A 17,304-nucleotide genomic window follows, 5' to 3' on the forward strand; every position below is an offset into this window, starting at 1 on the left:
TCATGTCAAAGAAGACTTTAGTTAGACATTTATGAGACATAAAAATCAGTTTTATGATGTTAATGAGTTTTGATTTTGTTGTCTTACTTTGAGGCAGTGAGCTGCAGTCTGACAGCCTCTGAGCCAGATCAGTCCTCTTCATCTCCTTTAAGACCTTCATGGTCTTCTCCACTGACTGTTGGCCGTAAGTCTGCACCATCAGAAACACTGTGTGCTGCAGGTTTGTCCCCCTGTACCGCGTCAATGAGAAGACTGAGTCATATTTGCGATGAATTTGTCGCAGGTTCTTATTGAACTCACTGAGCTCCTGCTCATTGAGACCATCCAGAGTTTCCAGCAGCAGCTCAATAACAGACTCCATCGTTTCTACCTGGAAAATTCAAAGAAAATGTTCATGAGATAAATGTGACATTTCTCACTTTCAGGTTTGTTTGTTTTCTCATCAACACTTTAGAAATGTAGATGTGTTTAGATGACATCATCCATCACATAAGGTGATGATGTCATTGGTCATATTTGTCACAATGATCACAAACAGCTGATTAACAATTATTCTGCTTCTGTTAACAAGTTCAGGACTTTTCTGACCTGCTGCAGACCGACCTCACTGCACACACTGAACTTATCAAACTTTGACTTTTCCAATCAAACTCAAATCATTTGTTTCTATCCTGTATTTATGAAATGAAAGCTGGATGATCTGAAGTCAGACAGATGTGACATGACTCACTTTGTGGATCAGTGCAGGCCAACGTTCATCCTCAGAGTGTTTCTCTGACAGAAAAGAAATATTAAAAGCTTCATTCATGACTGATTTAACATCAGTGTTAATAATCAGACACTTTGAAATAACTGATACTTTGATTTCATTCTGATGATCCTTGTAAGTTGGATTAATAACAACATTAAACTTGTTAACATGAAGTCATATTTGATGGAAAACTATCAAAGTGTGAGGAAATGATCCAGTTCTGTTTCATTCAGTAATTCTTCTTCTTCATCTTCTTCATCTTCATATCAATGAGTGTATTTATTGATTGATGTGTTTTCTGGACACTGACCTTTCTCTGTTTCCTCCACATCAAATCCTTCAGCTGATGATCCTGCAGCTGCAACACATTGAATACAAACTGTAACTACATCATACAGACACTGTGTGTGTCCTTTATGTGTGCTCATCCTGAGTATAACACTGAGTCCTGACAATAAAAAGCTTTAATATTTCACTTTCAGCTGTGCTGACTGAAGGCAGGAGGAGGCCATAGTTACACAATCACAGAGAAATCAATGAAAAGACTTTGAACCATTTACCTCATACAGGTCGTCTGTCTCCATAGTGGAGTTTAAATCAAAGCTAACATAAAGATCGATTTACAATACAAGACTGATATTAATCAGCTCAAAATGCAAAAAACAAAGAAAAATATTTTCAAAGTAAAGAAGTTCAAAGAGCTTTAAAACAACATTTACTAAAGAAAGTCACTGATTCAATAACCTGAATATTTTTACTTTAAAACATTGAAATATGAAAACAAATATGTCTCATTTTATTGTGTTTGTACAACCTGAATGTGTTAATTTATCAACGTCTGTCCAAAATAAATCAGAGGAAACATTCCTTCATTTATAAATGATAATAAAGTTTATATTTTCATTTATTTATTTATTTCACACTTGGTACAACAGTTCAAACAAACCAACCACACTTTCTATCAATAAAGCACTACAACCATGTGTGAAAAGGAGCAGGAAGAAGAAAATATTCTTATTAAACCCTGCCCCCTATCTACAATCCAACTTATATTACAAGTGGGCACCAAAAATCAGGGAACAAACTAACATTAACATTTATCTCCGGTCCTAACCCAAACCAACAAACAAATTTACAGTCAGAATATACCACTCCACATAGTAACAAGGAGAAAAATACAATTAAAATAAATAAAACAAAAAATTATAATGGATCCTTTTTCAATGAACTCCAATTTCATTCACATTCTTCATATTGAGTTATCGTTTTAAGCATGTAACACTTTAAAACAATGTAAATTTATACAATTCTTTAAATTATAATGAAGAGAGTTCCACAGTCGTATACCCCTAACCGTTGGACTCATTAATCTTTGTGTAGTCCTAGCTAACTGATGCTTAAAATAAAATTTCCTTCTCCTGTCTTCTCCCCCTGAACACAATAAAAATACTCTTTGTAACTTAAAGGGCAAAATATTATTTTTAGCCTTAAACATAATTAATAGTGTCCATAATTTCACTAAATCTCCTAATTTTAATAATTTCGATTTTATAAATAATTTATTTGTATGTTCTCTATATTTAACGTTATGAATCATTCGTACCACTTTCTTCTGTAATAAGTTTAGAGGTTTTATAGTATTCTCATATGTATTCCCCCAGACTTCAATACAGTAACTAAAATATGAGAAAAACAATGAAAAATATAAAATGCGCATTGTTTTATAGTCTAATAAATAGGGATGGGTATCGAAAACCGGTTCTTGTTGAGAACCGGTTCCCACTGTTTCAATTCCTTGGAATCGTTTGCCATTTTTGCAAACGATTCCCTTATCGATTCCAGTCGCCCCGAATGACGTCACCACGTTGCGGAGCGTCATTTACCTGGAAGGAAACATGGCGGCCCAAACGCTAAAAAGTTTGGTCTTACTTTACGAGAACGGATGACAACAGGGCAACTTGCAATACTTGCAAAGTAGATATTTCATTTAAGGGAGGAAACACTACGAATATGCAAAAGCATTTGCTCACAAAACACGCGATAACCCCAAATGAATGTCGTATTTTTAATTTCGCTCCGGACTCGTGAATCTCAACCCAGCAGCAGCGGTAACTTTTGTACGTCCTCTCCCGTTAATGCGGCAGGTAAATAATCAACTAACAGTGCATATTATGTTAACGCGATCTGCCTCATTACAAAACCTGCCATTACTGTGCATTTAGGTGACCATGATGAGACAGACAGAGTCTGGCTGGCAGTTCTCGCTGCAGTCTACCGGTAGCGTCTCCTTTCAGGCCAAGATAGATGAATGTCACCGAGCAGTGACTAAGTTTGTGGTAAAAGGCTTGCACCGATTTTCGGTAAGTGAATGTGTTTAATTGTAGGCAGGGACATTACTGGATATTCTTGTGTAATTGCTACAGAATAATTTATGTTATACTTTGTTATTGCTACAGAAGAATATTTATTTTATTATTTTACATTTACAATTTTTTTTCCCCGGGGACCCTGTGACACCCCATTGAAGAGCCGGAGGCTGTGGATCTCTTAAGATCTCACTGTTGGGTTTTTAAGGCCATGTTACTCCTAAATTTCTATCTTGTTCAAAGAGAAGATATAAAACAAAGTTCTAAGCTAATCGACCTTAGTGTTCTCCTTGTTTTTAAAAAAAGAATCGATAAGAGAATCGATAAAGAATCGAATCGTTAAACAGAATCGGAATCGTTAAAATCTTATCAATACCCATCCCTACTAATAAATCTCTTACATTTCCCAGAATATAAATGTTTTTAACCATCTTCTTTCTAATATACTCAATATGTGATTTCCACATCAAATTTTCATCTACTATTACACCCAAAAAACAAAATTCAGTAACTCTTTCAATAAATTCTCCATCAATGGACATAATAACTTCTTCATAATAACTCCTCCTTTACACGATTGCCAAATATCATGAATTTCGTTTTTGTCAGATTCAAAGATAATTTATTTACATCAAACCATATTTTTAATCTTAACATCTCAGAAGTCATAATTTCAACCAAATCTTTCAAATTCTCTCCTGAGCAATAAAAATTTGTGTCATCTGCAAATAGAATAAAATTTAACCTTTTTGATACGTCACAGATATCATTAGTATATAAATTAAAAAGTTTAGGTCCCAAAATAGAACCTTGAGAAACGCCACATACAATCTTCAATCTTTCAGAGGTGTTACCGAGATAATGTACATATTGTGACCTATCTTCTAAATAACTCCTTAACCAATTCAATGCCACTCCTCTCACACCATAATTATACACTTTAGAAATCAAAATAGAATGTTGTAACGTATCAAAAGCTTTTTTTTAAATCAACAAATACCCCAACTGTATATTTATTATTATTGGTTGCAGATGAAATATCGTCAATGAAAGTCAACAATGCTAATGCCGTTGATCTATTTTTACGAAATCCAAATTGATTTTCATTTATTAGTTGATATTTTTCAATAAAACTATCAAGTCTTTGCGCAAAACGTTTTTCAAGCACTTTTGAAAACTGACAAAAGAGACACTGGCCTATAATTGTTAAAACTATGCTTATCTCCTGATTTATATAAGGGTATCACTTTTGCCACTTTCATTCGATCAGGAAATACTCCTGATTGTAACGAAAGATTAAAAATATAGCAAAGAGGAATACTTATACAGTCTAAAGTCTTTTTAATTACAACCATGTCTATACCATCACAGTCAGTAGATTTTTTACTTTTACAATTTTCTACAATTGCTACTATTTCTTTTATGGTAGTATCAGCCAAGAACATAGAATTAACCACTCTACTTTCTCCTTTCCAGACTTCCTCATATTCTGGGTCGTCTTTTTTTCTAATTAAATTTGCTAAAGTGGGTCCAACATTTACAAAAAATGAATTGAATTCATTTACTACTTCAGTCTTGTCTTCGACAACTTGATTATTCTTAATGAGATAATTAGGCCGATCTAAGGGTGTGTTCTTGTTACCCAATACTTCTTTAAAAATATTCCAAATGCCCTTAATATTATTCTTATTTTCCTGAAAAAGTTTATTATAGTAGTCTTTCTTAGCTTTCCTCAATATTAATACCAACTTATTTTTATAAACTTTACATTTCATTTCCGCTTTCTTAGTTCTCTGTGTTATATAATCCCTATATAAATTATTTTTCTTTTTACACACATTTGCAAGACCCTTAGTTATCCAAGGTTTCATATTCTTTTTCTTTTTCTTATACTTAAATGATACCAATGGACAATGTTTATCATACAAGGCCAAGTAAGTATTTAAAAAAGCTCCATATGCAACGTTGACCTCATTAACATAAACTTCCTTCCAGTCCACTTCCATGAGATCTTGTCTAAACTTGTTGATTGCCTTGTTATTTTTTACCCTTCTATGACTCACGAAACCAACTTCTTCCTTTCTTTTCAAATCAAAAGTAAAAAAGACTGGTAGATGATCGCTTATATCATTTATGATGAGGCGACTCATAATATTACTCTCCAAGCTATTAATGAAAATATGATCAATTAGTGTTTCTGATTTATCCGTTATTCTACTCGGCTTTATAATAAAGGATAAAATCCTTTACCAAGTAATAATTCAAAAAAATCTGACGCAGCCTTATCATTTGCCTCTTTACAAAGATCAATATTGTAATCACCACACAAACATAGTCTTATTTCCCTTAGCTTTACTCAATAAGTCTTCTACTGCCTCTGTAAATAACTCAATCTGTGACCCCGGTTTCCTATATATACACGTTACAATTATATTACTTCTTCTTTCTATATCCAATTCCACTGTCACAGACTCCATTAAATCGTCTATAGCCACAGACATACATTCAACTTTTTTACATTTTTTTTACATTTCAAATCACAATTAACAAAAAGTGCCACCCCTCCTGCCTTTTTCTTAATTCTATTTACAAAGTATAAATCGTACCCTTCGATACAAAAATGACAACCCCTCTTCTCATCTAACCATGTTTCAGACAGAGCAATTATTTGAAACCTCAAAGGAGTTTGCAAAGAAAAGCGTCTGGACTTCTGTGAGTTGCTTGAAGACGTTTCACCTCTCATCCGAGAAGCTTCTTCAGTTCTAAGGTCAAATGGCCGAGAGTCCCAGATTTAAACCCAGTGGGAGTATCCCCAAGGAGGGACAAAGGACCCCTGGTGATCCTCTAATCACATGCGCCAAGGTGTGAAAGTGGGTGTGGGACCTAATCAGCCAGGGTTTCAGGTGAGCTCATTGTGAAACCTGGCCCCACCCTATCATGTGATTTCCTGAGGTCAGGAAAGTGAGTTCCCTCCCCAGACGCCTTAACGCCCACTCACATCCTTGGGGGGATACTCCCACTGGGTTTAAATCTGGGACTCTCGGCCATTTGACCTTAGAACTGAAGAAGCTTCTCGGATGAGAGGTGAAACGTCTTCAAGCAACTCAAAGAAGTCCAGACGCTTTTCTTTGCAAACTCCTTTGACTACGATGACCTGGATGACTGAGAACCTTCACAGACATATTTGAAACCTCCCTCTCAAACTATACAGGAAATCTTTAATCAAAGCAAAACTTCTATAAAGACTTCTGCAATTAATATGAATTAATGAAAATGTATTAACTATTTCAACCGTATCCCTGAATTGCTGCTCTGTATAATATTCACATGTGACATTAATTGTATTAAGCACATTCCTTTCAGGGTCAATACCTACTTCAAAATCATATGATTTATGATCTGTGTTCTGTCCCAAGTAAAAGGTTAAAAATGATTGATAATAATTTAGTGATAAAAATGTCATATTTCATCTGTGGTAATTTATGTTAAAAAAGAGAGTCATTTAGTTAAAAAATATTTCTATACATTCGGCATTAGTTTTTCTGTATCTTATTTTGAAGGAGTAATCTGTGTTTGCAATGCATTGTGGGAAGCAGAAGCTGCAGTCAGTTGGGAAAAAGCATTGTGCAGAAAGCCTGCCTATCCGTGTTTAAACTTCATCTCCTGTGCCCTGAATCTTTATACACACCATCGAAAGCAATGGCTGTAAGTTTATTACATGTTCTGGTTTGTTTTATATGTTTATAACAGCTGATTTAGAGATCGTTTTGTGAATGTGTTTGTACCAGGAATTAGCCTTATCCCAGAAGCGGATTTTGTTTAGAGCATGGTCTATTAACATAGCAATGATGCTAGCGATCTAATTTGCATATCAGAGGATTGTTAAAACTACTGTTTATCATTACTTAGCAGCTAAACCTAACTTTGATACATGTTTTCTATCACTAGATATTTCTTTTTGTGCATTTATTTCACATGTCAAAGAGCTAAAGGATATTTTATTTTCTGGTTTATTTTTTAGTTTCACTCAGCACTTTCATCGAGCTATTCAAGCCACAATTGTAAGAGATTGTAAGCTGTCGAGAAGACCGTAATAAAGGAGCAAGACGCTCAGTTTCCTGGCTCATGAAAATTGAGTTTGGCTTGCTGTTGACCTGCGTTAACATACACAGTGTATCCAACACGTAGCAATAACAGTACAGTGAAAAGCCATGTCAGCAGTTGGTGGAAGATAAAGTTTATGCCACAGCGATGGATGCACGCGGGGAGAAGGCAGAAGAAATGGCTAACTCAGGAGACAAAGCATCATCAGAGGCTAGCTCCCGATCCAAACACTCTGGCTCCAAGCGCTCATCTTCCAAGTTGTCCTCAAGGTCCAGTGTATTGGAAGCAGCCATCTTTGCAAGAGCCTCTGCTGAAGCTACAAACGCCAAAGCCTTGTACAGTAAGAGACAATTGGAAATTAAAAAGCAGCAAGCAAATCTGGAAATGGATTTACAGATGTTAGAGATAGAGAAAAAAGCTGCAGCCGCTACGGCAAAAGCAGAGGTTCTAGAAGCTGCCGCAGCTGTTGAACAAGAAAAAGGAGAAAGTTTAAAAAGTTCAGTCCCACCACAAGTTATCAAACAGAGAACTATGGAGTACGTGCAACATCAAAGCCAGCTAAAGTCACATCCGGCTGAAGAAGCAACACCTCAAGTCGAACTCACAGCAAAGGCACCATCATTCACTCCAAGGAAACGAACCTCCTCTCCACCTGTACTCTCAAAAATGTACATAGAGGAGGAAACTTTTGGCCCATCAAGAGAGTATGTCGAGCCGAACAGTCACCATGCTCCTCACAATAGTGATGCACCTATGGCCGACTTTGCTAGGTTCCTTGCACGCAGAGAGTTAATCACAACAGGGCTCTTTAAGTTTGATGACACCCCTGAAAATTTTAGAGCATGGCAGTCTTCATTCTTAAATGCAACTGGAGGCATTGATCTTACATACAGCCAGCAGTTAGATCTCCTAGTCAAGTGGCTCGGTAAAGAGTCCTCAGAGCATGTTAAAAGAATCAGAGCTGTTTATACCACTAACCCCAAAGCTGCCTTCCAGTTGTCATGGGATAGGCTGGAGGAGTGTTATGCCACACCCGAAGTAGTAGAGAATGCCTTGTTTAAAAAACTGGACAGTTTTCCTCGCCTTACAAACAGAGACAATGTTAAACTTAGGGAACTGGGAGATTTGCTCCTAGAGCTACAGGTTGCTAAAGACGAAGCCTACCTCCCAGGCCTCGCTTACCTTGACACTCCACGTGGGGTTAAGCCCATAGTGGAGAAGCTGCCTCCAAGCTTACAAGATAAATGGCTCCACACTGGTTCAAAATACAAACAAAAATATAATGTGACGTTCCCTCCATTCTCATACTTTGTAAAGTTTGTCCAGGAGGAGGCAAAAGCGAGAAACGATCCAAGTTTTGCGTCATGCAGCAGTCAACCCCTCAACAAAGGTGAGAGACCACCATTCAAACAAACTAGCTACAAATCACCTCTAACGTATTAGTAATTAGACTCTGCAACCATGTTCTACCGTTTTGTGCTAGTTCTGGTTGTTTTTCTTAGTTTTTTTCTATTTTTTTCACCCGTGTCTGGGGACCCAGAGCAGGGATCCTTTGTTTACAGTAGGGATCAGCTGTTAGCGCTGCGTCCCGCAGCGGTACTGCCGGCGGACAGACCCGACATTCCCAGCGAGCTGAGGAGGAAAAGACGGGGGTGTCGTGCTGGGAAGGAGCGCCGTCGCCCGAGAAGGAGACGTTATCGACCATCTCTTCCTTCTGTAATTATTGGAAATGTACGATCTTTGCCCAATAAGATGGATGAGCTAACGTCGCTAACCTGGTCACAGAGGGAGTACCGGCAATGTAGCATCATGATGCTAACGGAGTCGTGGCTAACACCGCTAACTCCGGACACGAGCGTGACACTACCGGGATTCCAGATGCTGCGAGCGGACAGGACGAGAGAGAGCGGTAAGAGGAAAGGAGGGGGACTGCCAGTGTTTGTGAATGACAGATGGTGTAACCCTGGGCACATCACTGTAAAAGAACAACTCTGCAGCAGAGACATTGAGCTGTTAGCCGTTAGCATGCGTCCATACTACCTGCCCTGGGAATTCTCGCATGTTATCGCGATAACAGCGTATGTCCCCCTCGCCAACGCGGATGCAGCCTGTGACTCTCTCCACTCTGTGGTCAGCAGACTGCAAACACAATCTCCGAGAGCCCTTCTCATAATATCAGGGGACTTCAATCATGCCTCACTGGACTCCACACTGCCCACCTTCACCCAGTATGTGACCTGCCCAACCAGAGACAATAAAACACTGGACTTACTGTATGCCAATGCTGAAGAGGCATACAGTTCATCACCTCTCCCTCCCTAGGCAGATCTGATCACAACCTGGTGCACCTTGTCCCTGTGTATGAGCCCTTAGTGCGCAGGGAGCCACCAGCCACCTGCACAGTGCAGAGATGGTGGGAGGAGAGCGAGGAGGCTCTTAAGGATTGTTTTGAGTCGACTGTGTGGGAGGTGATCTGTGACGACCACGGAGAGGACATCGACAGCCTTACTACATGCATTACTGACTATATTAATTTCTGTGTGGATAACACCGCACCTACCAGGACTGTACGGTGTTTCTCCAACAACAAACCCTGGATTACTTCAGAAATTAAAGCTGTCCTCAAGCAGAAGAGGAGGGCCTTCAAATCCAGAGACAAAGAGGAGTTGAAAAGGGTGCAGAGAGAGCTTAGGGGACTGATAAGGAATGGGAAGGACAGCTACAGGCAGAAGATGGAGAACCAGCTTCAGCAAAACAATGTTGGTGAAGTCTGGAGGCCTCAGAACCATCTCAGGCCACAAACATCAGAACTCTCTGCCTGGGAAGGATGTGAGGTGGGCAAATGAACTGAATCATTTCTTCAACAGATTTGATTCAGCCATGAGGCAGTCTCCAACATCGGCTGCAGACTCACCCACCCCCACTGCTGCTGTTCCACCTCTGACACCTCAGACACTTCACACCTCCTCTATTCACCCTGCTCACTCCTCCCCACCCCAACAACAGCATCCAATACACACTCAACACAAGGCTCCAGCCTGTCTCTCTCAACCACCCAGGTTCGGAGGGAACTGAGGAGGATTAAAGCCAAGAAGGCAGCGGGTCCAGATGGCATCAGCTCGAGGGTCGTCAGGTCCTGCGCGGACCAACTGTGTGGTGTGATGGAGCACCTCTTCAACCTGAGCCTGAGGCTGGGAAGAGTCCCACAGCTCTGGAAAACTTCCTGTGTTGTTCCAGTGCCAAAGACTTCACGCCCCAAGGACCTCAACAGCTACAGGCCGGTGGCTCTGACATCCCACCTGATGAAGACCCTGGAGCGGCTGGTCCTGGCTCAGCTTCGGCGCCTTGTGAGCTCATCACTGGACCCACTTCAGTTTGCCTACCAGCCTGGCATTGGAGCGGATGATGCCATCATTCACCTCCTACATCGTTCCCTCGCTCACCTGGAGACCGCTGGGAGCACTGTGAGAATCATGTTCTTTGATTTCTCCAGTGCCTTCAACACCATTCTTCCCTCGGTTCTGAAGGACAAGCTGGAGAACTCTGGAGTGGACCATCACCTCACTACCTGGATTTTGGACTACCTCACCGACCGACCACAGTATGTGAGGACTCAGGGCTGTGTGTCGGACAGGGTCGTCTGCAGTGCGGGGCCCCACAGGAGCGGTTCTGGCTCCGTTCCTCTTCACCATCTACACTGCAGACTTCTCCCACAACTCCACCCAGTGCTTCCTGCAGAAGTTCTCTGATGACTCTGTAATAGTCGGCCTCATCACTGATGGGGACGACAAGGAGTACAGAGGACTGACTCAAGACTTTGTGGACTGGTGCCAGCTGAACTACCTCCAGATCAACGCCAGTAAAACCAAGGAACTGGTGGTAGACTTCGCAGGCACAAGCATCCTCCACTGCAACCACTGAACATCCAAGGTATGGACATCGAGGCTGTGGACAGCTACAGGTACCTTGGTGTTCATCTGAACAACAAACTGGACTGGACTCATAACTCAGACGCCCTCTACAGGAAAGGGCAGAGCAGGCTGTACCTGCTTCGGAGACTCAGGTCGTTTGGAGTGGAGGGCCCACTCCTGAAGACCTTCTATGACTCTGTGGTGGCCTCAGCCATCTTTTATGGTGTGGTCTGCTGGGGGCAGCATCTCTGCTGGGGACAGGAAGAGACTGAACAGGCTGATCCGAAGGGCCAGCTCTGTTCTAGGATGCCCTCTGGACCCAGTGGAGGTGGTGAGTGACAGGAGAATGGTGGCTAAGCTGTCATCCCTGTTGGACAACATCTCCCACCCCATGCATGAGACTGTGACAGCACTGAGCAGCTCCTTCAGTGGGAGACTGCGGCACCCACGGTGTGGGACGGAGAGATTTCGCAGGTCTTTCCTCCCCACTGCTGTCAGACTCACAATAAAGACTTTTGCAGCTGATCAAACACACAAACCCACACATGTGCAATAAGACTGCTATATGCAATTCTTCTTCTGACGAAGTTGTGTTTTTGTATTTTCCTACTCAGTTGTATATAGTATTTGTATTTCTATTTTATTCTATTGTATATATTATTCTATTCTATTTTATTCTATTGTATATAGTATTTTATTTTATTTTATTTTATTGTATTTTATTGCATTCCAGTGTTTTCTAATTTCTGCTACATAACTTTGCACTTTTGCTGTAACAAAACAAATTTCCCACCTGTGGGACTAATAAAGGCCATCTTATCTTATCTTATCTTAACTGTAAACAGAACAGAGGTTGATACAAGTGCTTCTGCTAGTATCAGAGAGGATGATCTAACACGTTATTGTCCAGTCCACAAGAAAACGCATCCTCTAGCCAAATGTAGAGCTTTCCGGATCAAACCGCTACAAGAAAGACGAAACATACTCAAAGAACACAAACGATGTTTTCGCTGTTGTTCTCCCATGCACACAATAAAGGACTGCGACCTGAAGGTCAAGTGTGAGGAGTGCCAAAGTGAAAAGCATTGCTCTGCCATGCACCCTGACACGGGTCAAAAACCCCAGCCAGAAAATGCACCTGAACCAGAGCCTCAGCCTCAAGACAACACTCTACCCAAGGTGACGTCACGATGCACTGAGATCTGCGGTGAGGGCTGTCCTCCGCGTTCTTGCTCCAAGGTATGTCTAGTTCGAGTTTTCCCTAAAGGTCAACCAGAACGGTCTGTTAAGATGTACGCCATTCTTGATGATCAGAGCAATTGCTCGCTGGCACGTCCTGAATTCTTTGAGCTATTTGGAATCAAGGGTAGCCCTCTGACATACCATATGAGAACGTGTGCTGGTCTAACTCAAATGCTCGGCAGGAAAGCAGTGGGGTTCCAAATTGAGCCTGTAGGTGAAGGCCCACGTCTAGACCTTCCTCCCCTCATTGAATGTGATGAGATAGTATTTAACAGAGATGAAATACCTACACCTGAAGTCGCTCTTGCCCATGCCCACTTGAAACATCTGGCTCCTCTGATACCTAAGCACGACCCAGCTGCCCAGATTGCAGTTCTACTGGGCAGAGACATCATACAAGTCCACAAGGCACGACAACAAGTCAACGGACCCCACAACGCTCCCTTTGCTCAGCGCCTAGACCTAGGCTGGGTAATCGTGGGGGAAGTATGCCTCAATGCTCACAGGCCAACGGTCAATGCCTATAAAACTCACGTGCTCTCCAACGGACGTCCATCTCTCCTCACTCCTTGTCCTAACAGCATGAAGATCAAAGAAAAACCATGCTATGGCGGGGAGCACAAGAGTAGCTTCTTAAAACGCAGTTCGAAACTCAACGCAGCAGAAGAAAAGCTTGGAGAGAAAGTTTTTGAGCGCACAGAGTATGACAACCAGCATGCCCTGTCCTTTGAGGATGAGACCTTCCTTAAGATAATGGAAAAGGAAGTCCACCAGGATGGAAACAATAACTGGATTGCTCCTTTACCATTCAAGTCCCCTCGCTTGCCACTTCCAAATAACAGAGACCAAGCGCTGTCTAGACTCAACTCACTGAGACGCAACTTAACCAAAAATCCTCAAATGAAAGAGCAGTTTTCAGAATTTATGGACAACCTGTTTAAAAACAATCACGCAGAGATTGCTCCACCCATTGATGACAACACTGAGTGCTGGTACCTGCCTATTTTCGGTGTATATCATCCCCAGAAGCCCGGTCAGATACGGGTGGCCTTTGACTCTAGTGCCGAGCAGTCTGGCGTGTCACTCAATTCAGTGTTATTAACGGGCCCTGATCTCAATAACACCCTCCTTGGTGTCCTGATTCGGTTTAGGAAAGAACTCATTGCAACCACTGCTGACATCCAGCAGATGTTTTACGGGTTCCTGGTTAGACCAGACCACAGAGATTATTTGAGGTTCCTGTGGCACAAGGACAATGACTTGTCAAAAGAGGTGCAGGAGTACCGCATGCGGGTACATGTTTTTGGTAATAGCCCGTCACCAGCGGTAGCCATCTATTGCCTTCGAAGAGCCATCCAGGAAGGTGAGGCAAAGTTTGGAGCAGACACAAGACACTTCGTCGAGAGACACTTCTACGTCAATGACGGGCTGGTTTCAGTTCCCACAGAGTCTGCAGCCATCGATCTGCTCAAGCGCACATGTGCATCCTTAGCTGAGTCTAACCTCAAGCTCCACAAAATCGCCTCGAATAGTGTCTCAGTCATGCAAGCATTCAAGCCAGAGGATTTGGCCTCCGGCATCAAAGACTTGAGTCTCGGTGACGATACTTTACCGGCCCAGAGAAGTCTAGGAATGTGCTGGGACATTAACACTGACTCATTTACTTTCAAGGTAGCTGTCAATGACAAACCCTATACCCGCCGCGGGGTTCTCTCAGTGATTAATAGCATCTTCGACCCCTTGGGACTAGCATCGCCAGTGACAATCAAAGGCAGACTCTTGTTACGCAAAATGTCAAATGGAGTCCAAGATTGGGATGCTTCTCTCCCCCAAGAGGAGATGGATGCATGGGAAACATGGAAAAAGTCCCTCCAAAATCTGAGCAGTCTCAGAGTGCCGCGCTGCTATGTACCAGCCTCGCTTTCCAAGTCCGCTTACACTGAACTGTGTGTCTTTAGTGATGCCTCAAGCTGGGCTATTGCAGCAGTAGCATATTTGAAAACAGTCAATGCAGAGGGACAATGTGAAGTTGGATTTGTGCTTGGGAAAGCAAAACTTTCACCCCAACCAGAACCCACAATACCTCGTCTTGAGCTTTGTGGAGCAGTTCTAGCGGTGGAGATGGCGGAGCTCATTCTGGATGAACCTGATCATAAACCAAACACTGTCAAATTCTACTGTGACAGCAGGGTGGTTCTTGGGTACATTTGCAACGATTCAAAGCGCTTTTATGTCTACGTACATAATCGAGTTCACCGTATACGCCAGTCCACATCCCCTGAACAGTGGCATTATGTTACATCGGAGCAAAACCCAGCCGATCTAGCAACCAGGTCGGTACCTGCATCGCAGCTCATGGACACTATGTGGTTTAAAGGACCAGACTTCCTTTACAAACTACATGAACCAGAGACACATGAATCGTTTGAGCTGATTGAACCTGAAGTGGATGCTGAAATCCGACAAGTTAGTACTTTCGTTGCTCAGATTCAGAAGAGCGGACTCACGCCAGAACGCTTCCAACGCTTTTCAAGCTGGACCTCACTGGTACGTGCCATTGCCTTCTTAATTCACCAGGCTCGTTCTCACTCATCAAGCAACTCATCAGATCATTCATGCAGGGGCTGGCATAGATGCAGAGAACCACGCACTCCAGAGGAGATGGATGCCGCCAGTAACCTCATTCTCCAGCCTGTTCAAAGGGACGCCTTTCCTGATGAGTATGCTGCCCTCCAAACCAGTCAAACCATCCACAGCTCTAGCCCCATTGTGGCCCTTGACCCCTCTTGGATGAAGGCCTCATCAAAGTTGGAGGTCGCCTCAAACATTCTTCATTGGACCCAATGTTAAAGAATCCAAAAATTCTGCCAAGCATGCATCATGTGTCAAAGTTGCTTGTCCTGCACTATCATGCTAAGGTTGTGCATCAAGGAAGACAGTTCACAGAGAGTGCAGTTAGGCAAGCTGGACTGTGGATTGTAGGCTGCAAAAGACTGGTCTCATCCATCATCCACCGCTGCATAACATGCAAGAAACTCAGGGGGAAACTAGAGACTCAAAAAATGGCAGATCTCCCGCCTGAAAGACTCGAAACATGCCCTCCATTTTTGTATGTCGGGTTGGACGTGTTTGGCCCATGGTCAGTGGTCACTCGACGCACACGAGGTGGCGCAGCAGAAAGTAAGAGGTGGGCGATACTTTTTACGTGTATGACTACAAGAGGTGTACACATCGAAGTCATTGAATCTATGGACACTTGCAGCTGCATAAATGCAATACGCAGATTCTTTGCAATAAGAGGCCCAGCCAAACAAATGCGGTCAGACAGGGGCACCAACTTCATCGCAGCAAGCGTGGAGCTTGGCATGGCACAACCAAACAAGAACCCTCCCGACATTGTCAACCATCTTCACGCCAACGGTTGCACATGGGAGTTCAACCCCCCACATGCTTCCCACATGGGGGGCGTCTGGGAAAGGATGATTGGGGTAACTCGCCGAATATTGGATTCTATGCTCTTGCAGAACAAACACACCCGTCTGACACATGAGGTGCTTTGTACCCTAATGGCTGAGGTATCGTCTATAGTCAATGCGAGGCCCTTGGTCCCTATTTCAACTGACCCTTCCTCACCGTTCATACTCTGTCCTGCAATGATACTGACCCAAAAGCAGGGCGTTCCTTCTCCACCAGGAGACTTTTGTGGAAAAGACTTGCTCAAGAACCAATGGAAACAAGTGCAAGCACTCGCCAATGGTTTCTGGAGTCGCTGGAGAAACGAATATCTCAACACCCTCCAAACAAGGCGCAAGTGGCATGGAACACACCGCAATCTTCAGTCAGGCGACATTGTGTTGTTGAAACAAAATCAAGCACCCAGAAACGAATGGACAATGGCTATCATCACGGCGACCTTTCCAAGCAGTGATGGGAAGGTCAGAAAGGTCGAAGTGAGGACATCTTCCCAGGGAGTCTCAAAGACTTACCTGTGTCCCATTTCAGATGTTGTTGTGCTCTTAGAAAAGGAAATGACTGATAAAAAGTAGTAGTGTCATCGGTAATGCCAGGCGGGGAGTGTTCTGTCCCAAGTAAAAGGTTAAAAATGATTGATAATAATTTAGTGATAAAAATGTCATATTTCATCTGTGGTAATTTATGTTAAAAAAGAGAGTCATTTAGTTAAAAAATATTTTCTATACATTCGGCATTAGTTTTTCTGTATCTTATTTTGAAGGAGTAATCTGTGTTTGCAATGCATTGTGGGAAGCAGAAGCTGCAGTCAGTTGGGAAAAAGCATTGTGCAGAAAGCCTGCCTATCCGTGTTTAAACTTCATCTCCTGTGCCCTGAATCTTTATACACACCATCGAAAGCAATGGCTGTAAGTTTATTACATGTTCTGGTTTGTTTTATATGTTTATAACAGCTGATTTAGAGATCGTTTTGTGAATGTGTTTGTACCAGGAATTAGCCTTATCCCAGAAGCGAATTTTGTTTAGAGCATGGTCTATTAACATAGCAATGATGCTAGCGATCTAATTTGCATATCAGAGGATTGTTAAAACTACTGTTTATCATTACTTAGCAGCTAAACCTAACTTTGATACATGTTTTCTATCACTAGATATTTCTTTTTGTGCATTTATTTCACATGTCAAAGAGCTAAAGGATATTTTATTTTCTGGTTTATTTTTTAGTTTCACTCAGCACTTTCATCGAGCTATTCAAGCCACAATTGTAAGAGATTGTAAGCTGTCGAGAAGACCGTAATAAAGGAGCAAGACGCTCAGTTTCCTGGCTCATGAAAATTGAGTTTGGCTTGCTGTTGACCTGCGTTAACATACACAGTGTATCCAACACGTAGCAATAACAGTACAATCTGAGTCGTCGAGAATTATGCATAATTATTCTAAAACTATCTATTAACCTCAA

The 17,304-nt window shown here is 42.1% G+C and overlaps 1 protein-coding gene across 10 annotated transcripts in view; it reads right to left on the reverse strand.

The window, feature by feature from the left end:
* Nucleotides 1-17,304, reverse strand: part of LOC116330579 — a 285,981-nt gene that overhangs the window by 127,915 nt on the left and 140,762 nt on the right. Inside the window, exons 26-28 of one of the 10 annotated variants that reach the window (XM_039620042.1) lie at nucleotides 1,062-1,109; nucleotides 731-774; nucleotides 88-370 (exon numbers count right to left, since the gene is read on the reverse strand). The exons of the other annotated variants lie outside the window; for them this stretch is intronic. Of the exons in view, the coding sequence (XP_039475976.1) occupies nucleotides 88-370; nucleotides 731-774; nucleotides 1,062-1,109 (375 nt within the window). The remainder of the gene's footprint in view (nucleotides 1-87; nucleotides 371-730; nucleotides 775-1,061; nucleotides 1,110-17,304) is intronic. 10 annotated transcript variants of the gene reach the window in all.

The sequence above is a fragment of the Oreochromis aureus genome, linkage group 11 (genome assembly GCF_013358895.1).
Source record: "Oreochromis aureus strain Israel breed Guangdong linkage group 11, ZZ_aureus, whole genome shotgun sequence".
Lineage (NCBI taxonomy): Eukaryota > Metazoa > Chordata > Actinopteri > Cichliformes > Cichlidae > Oreochromis > Oreochromis aureus.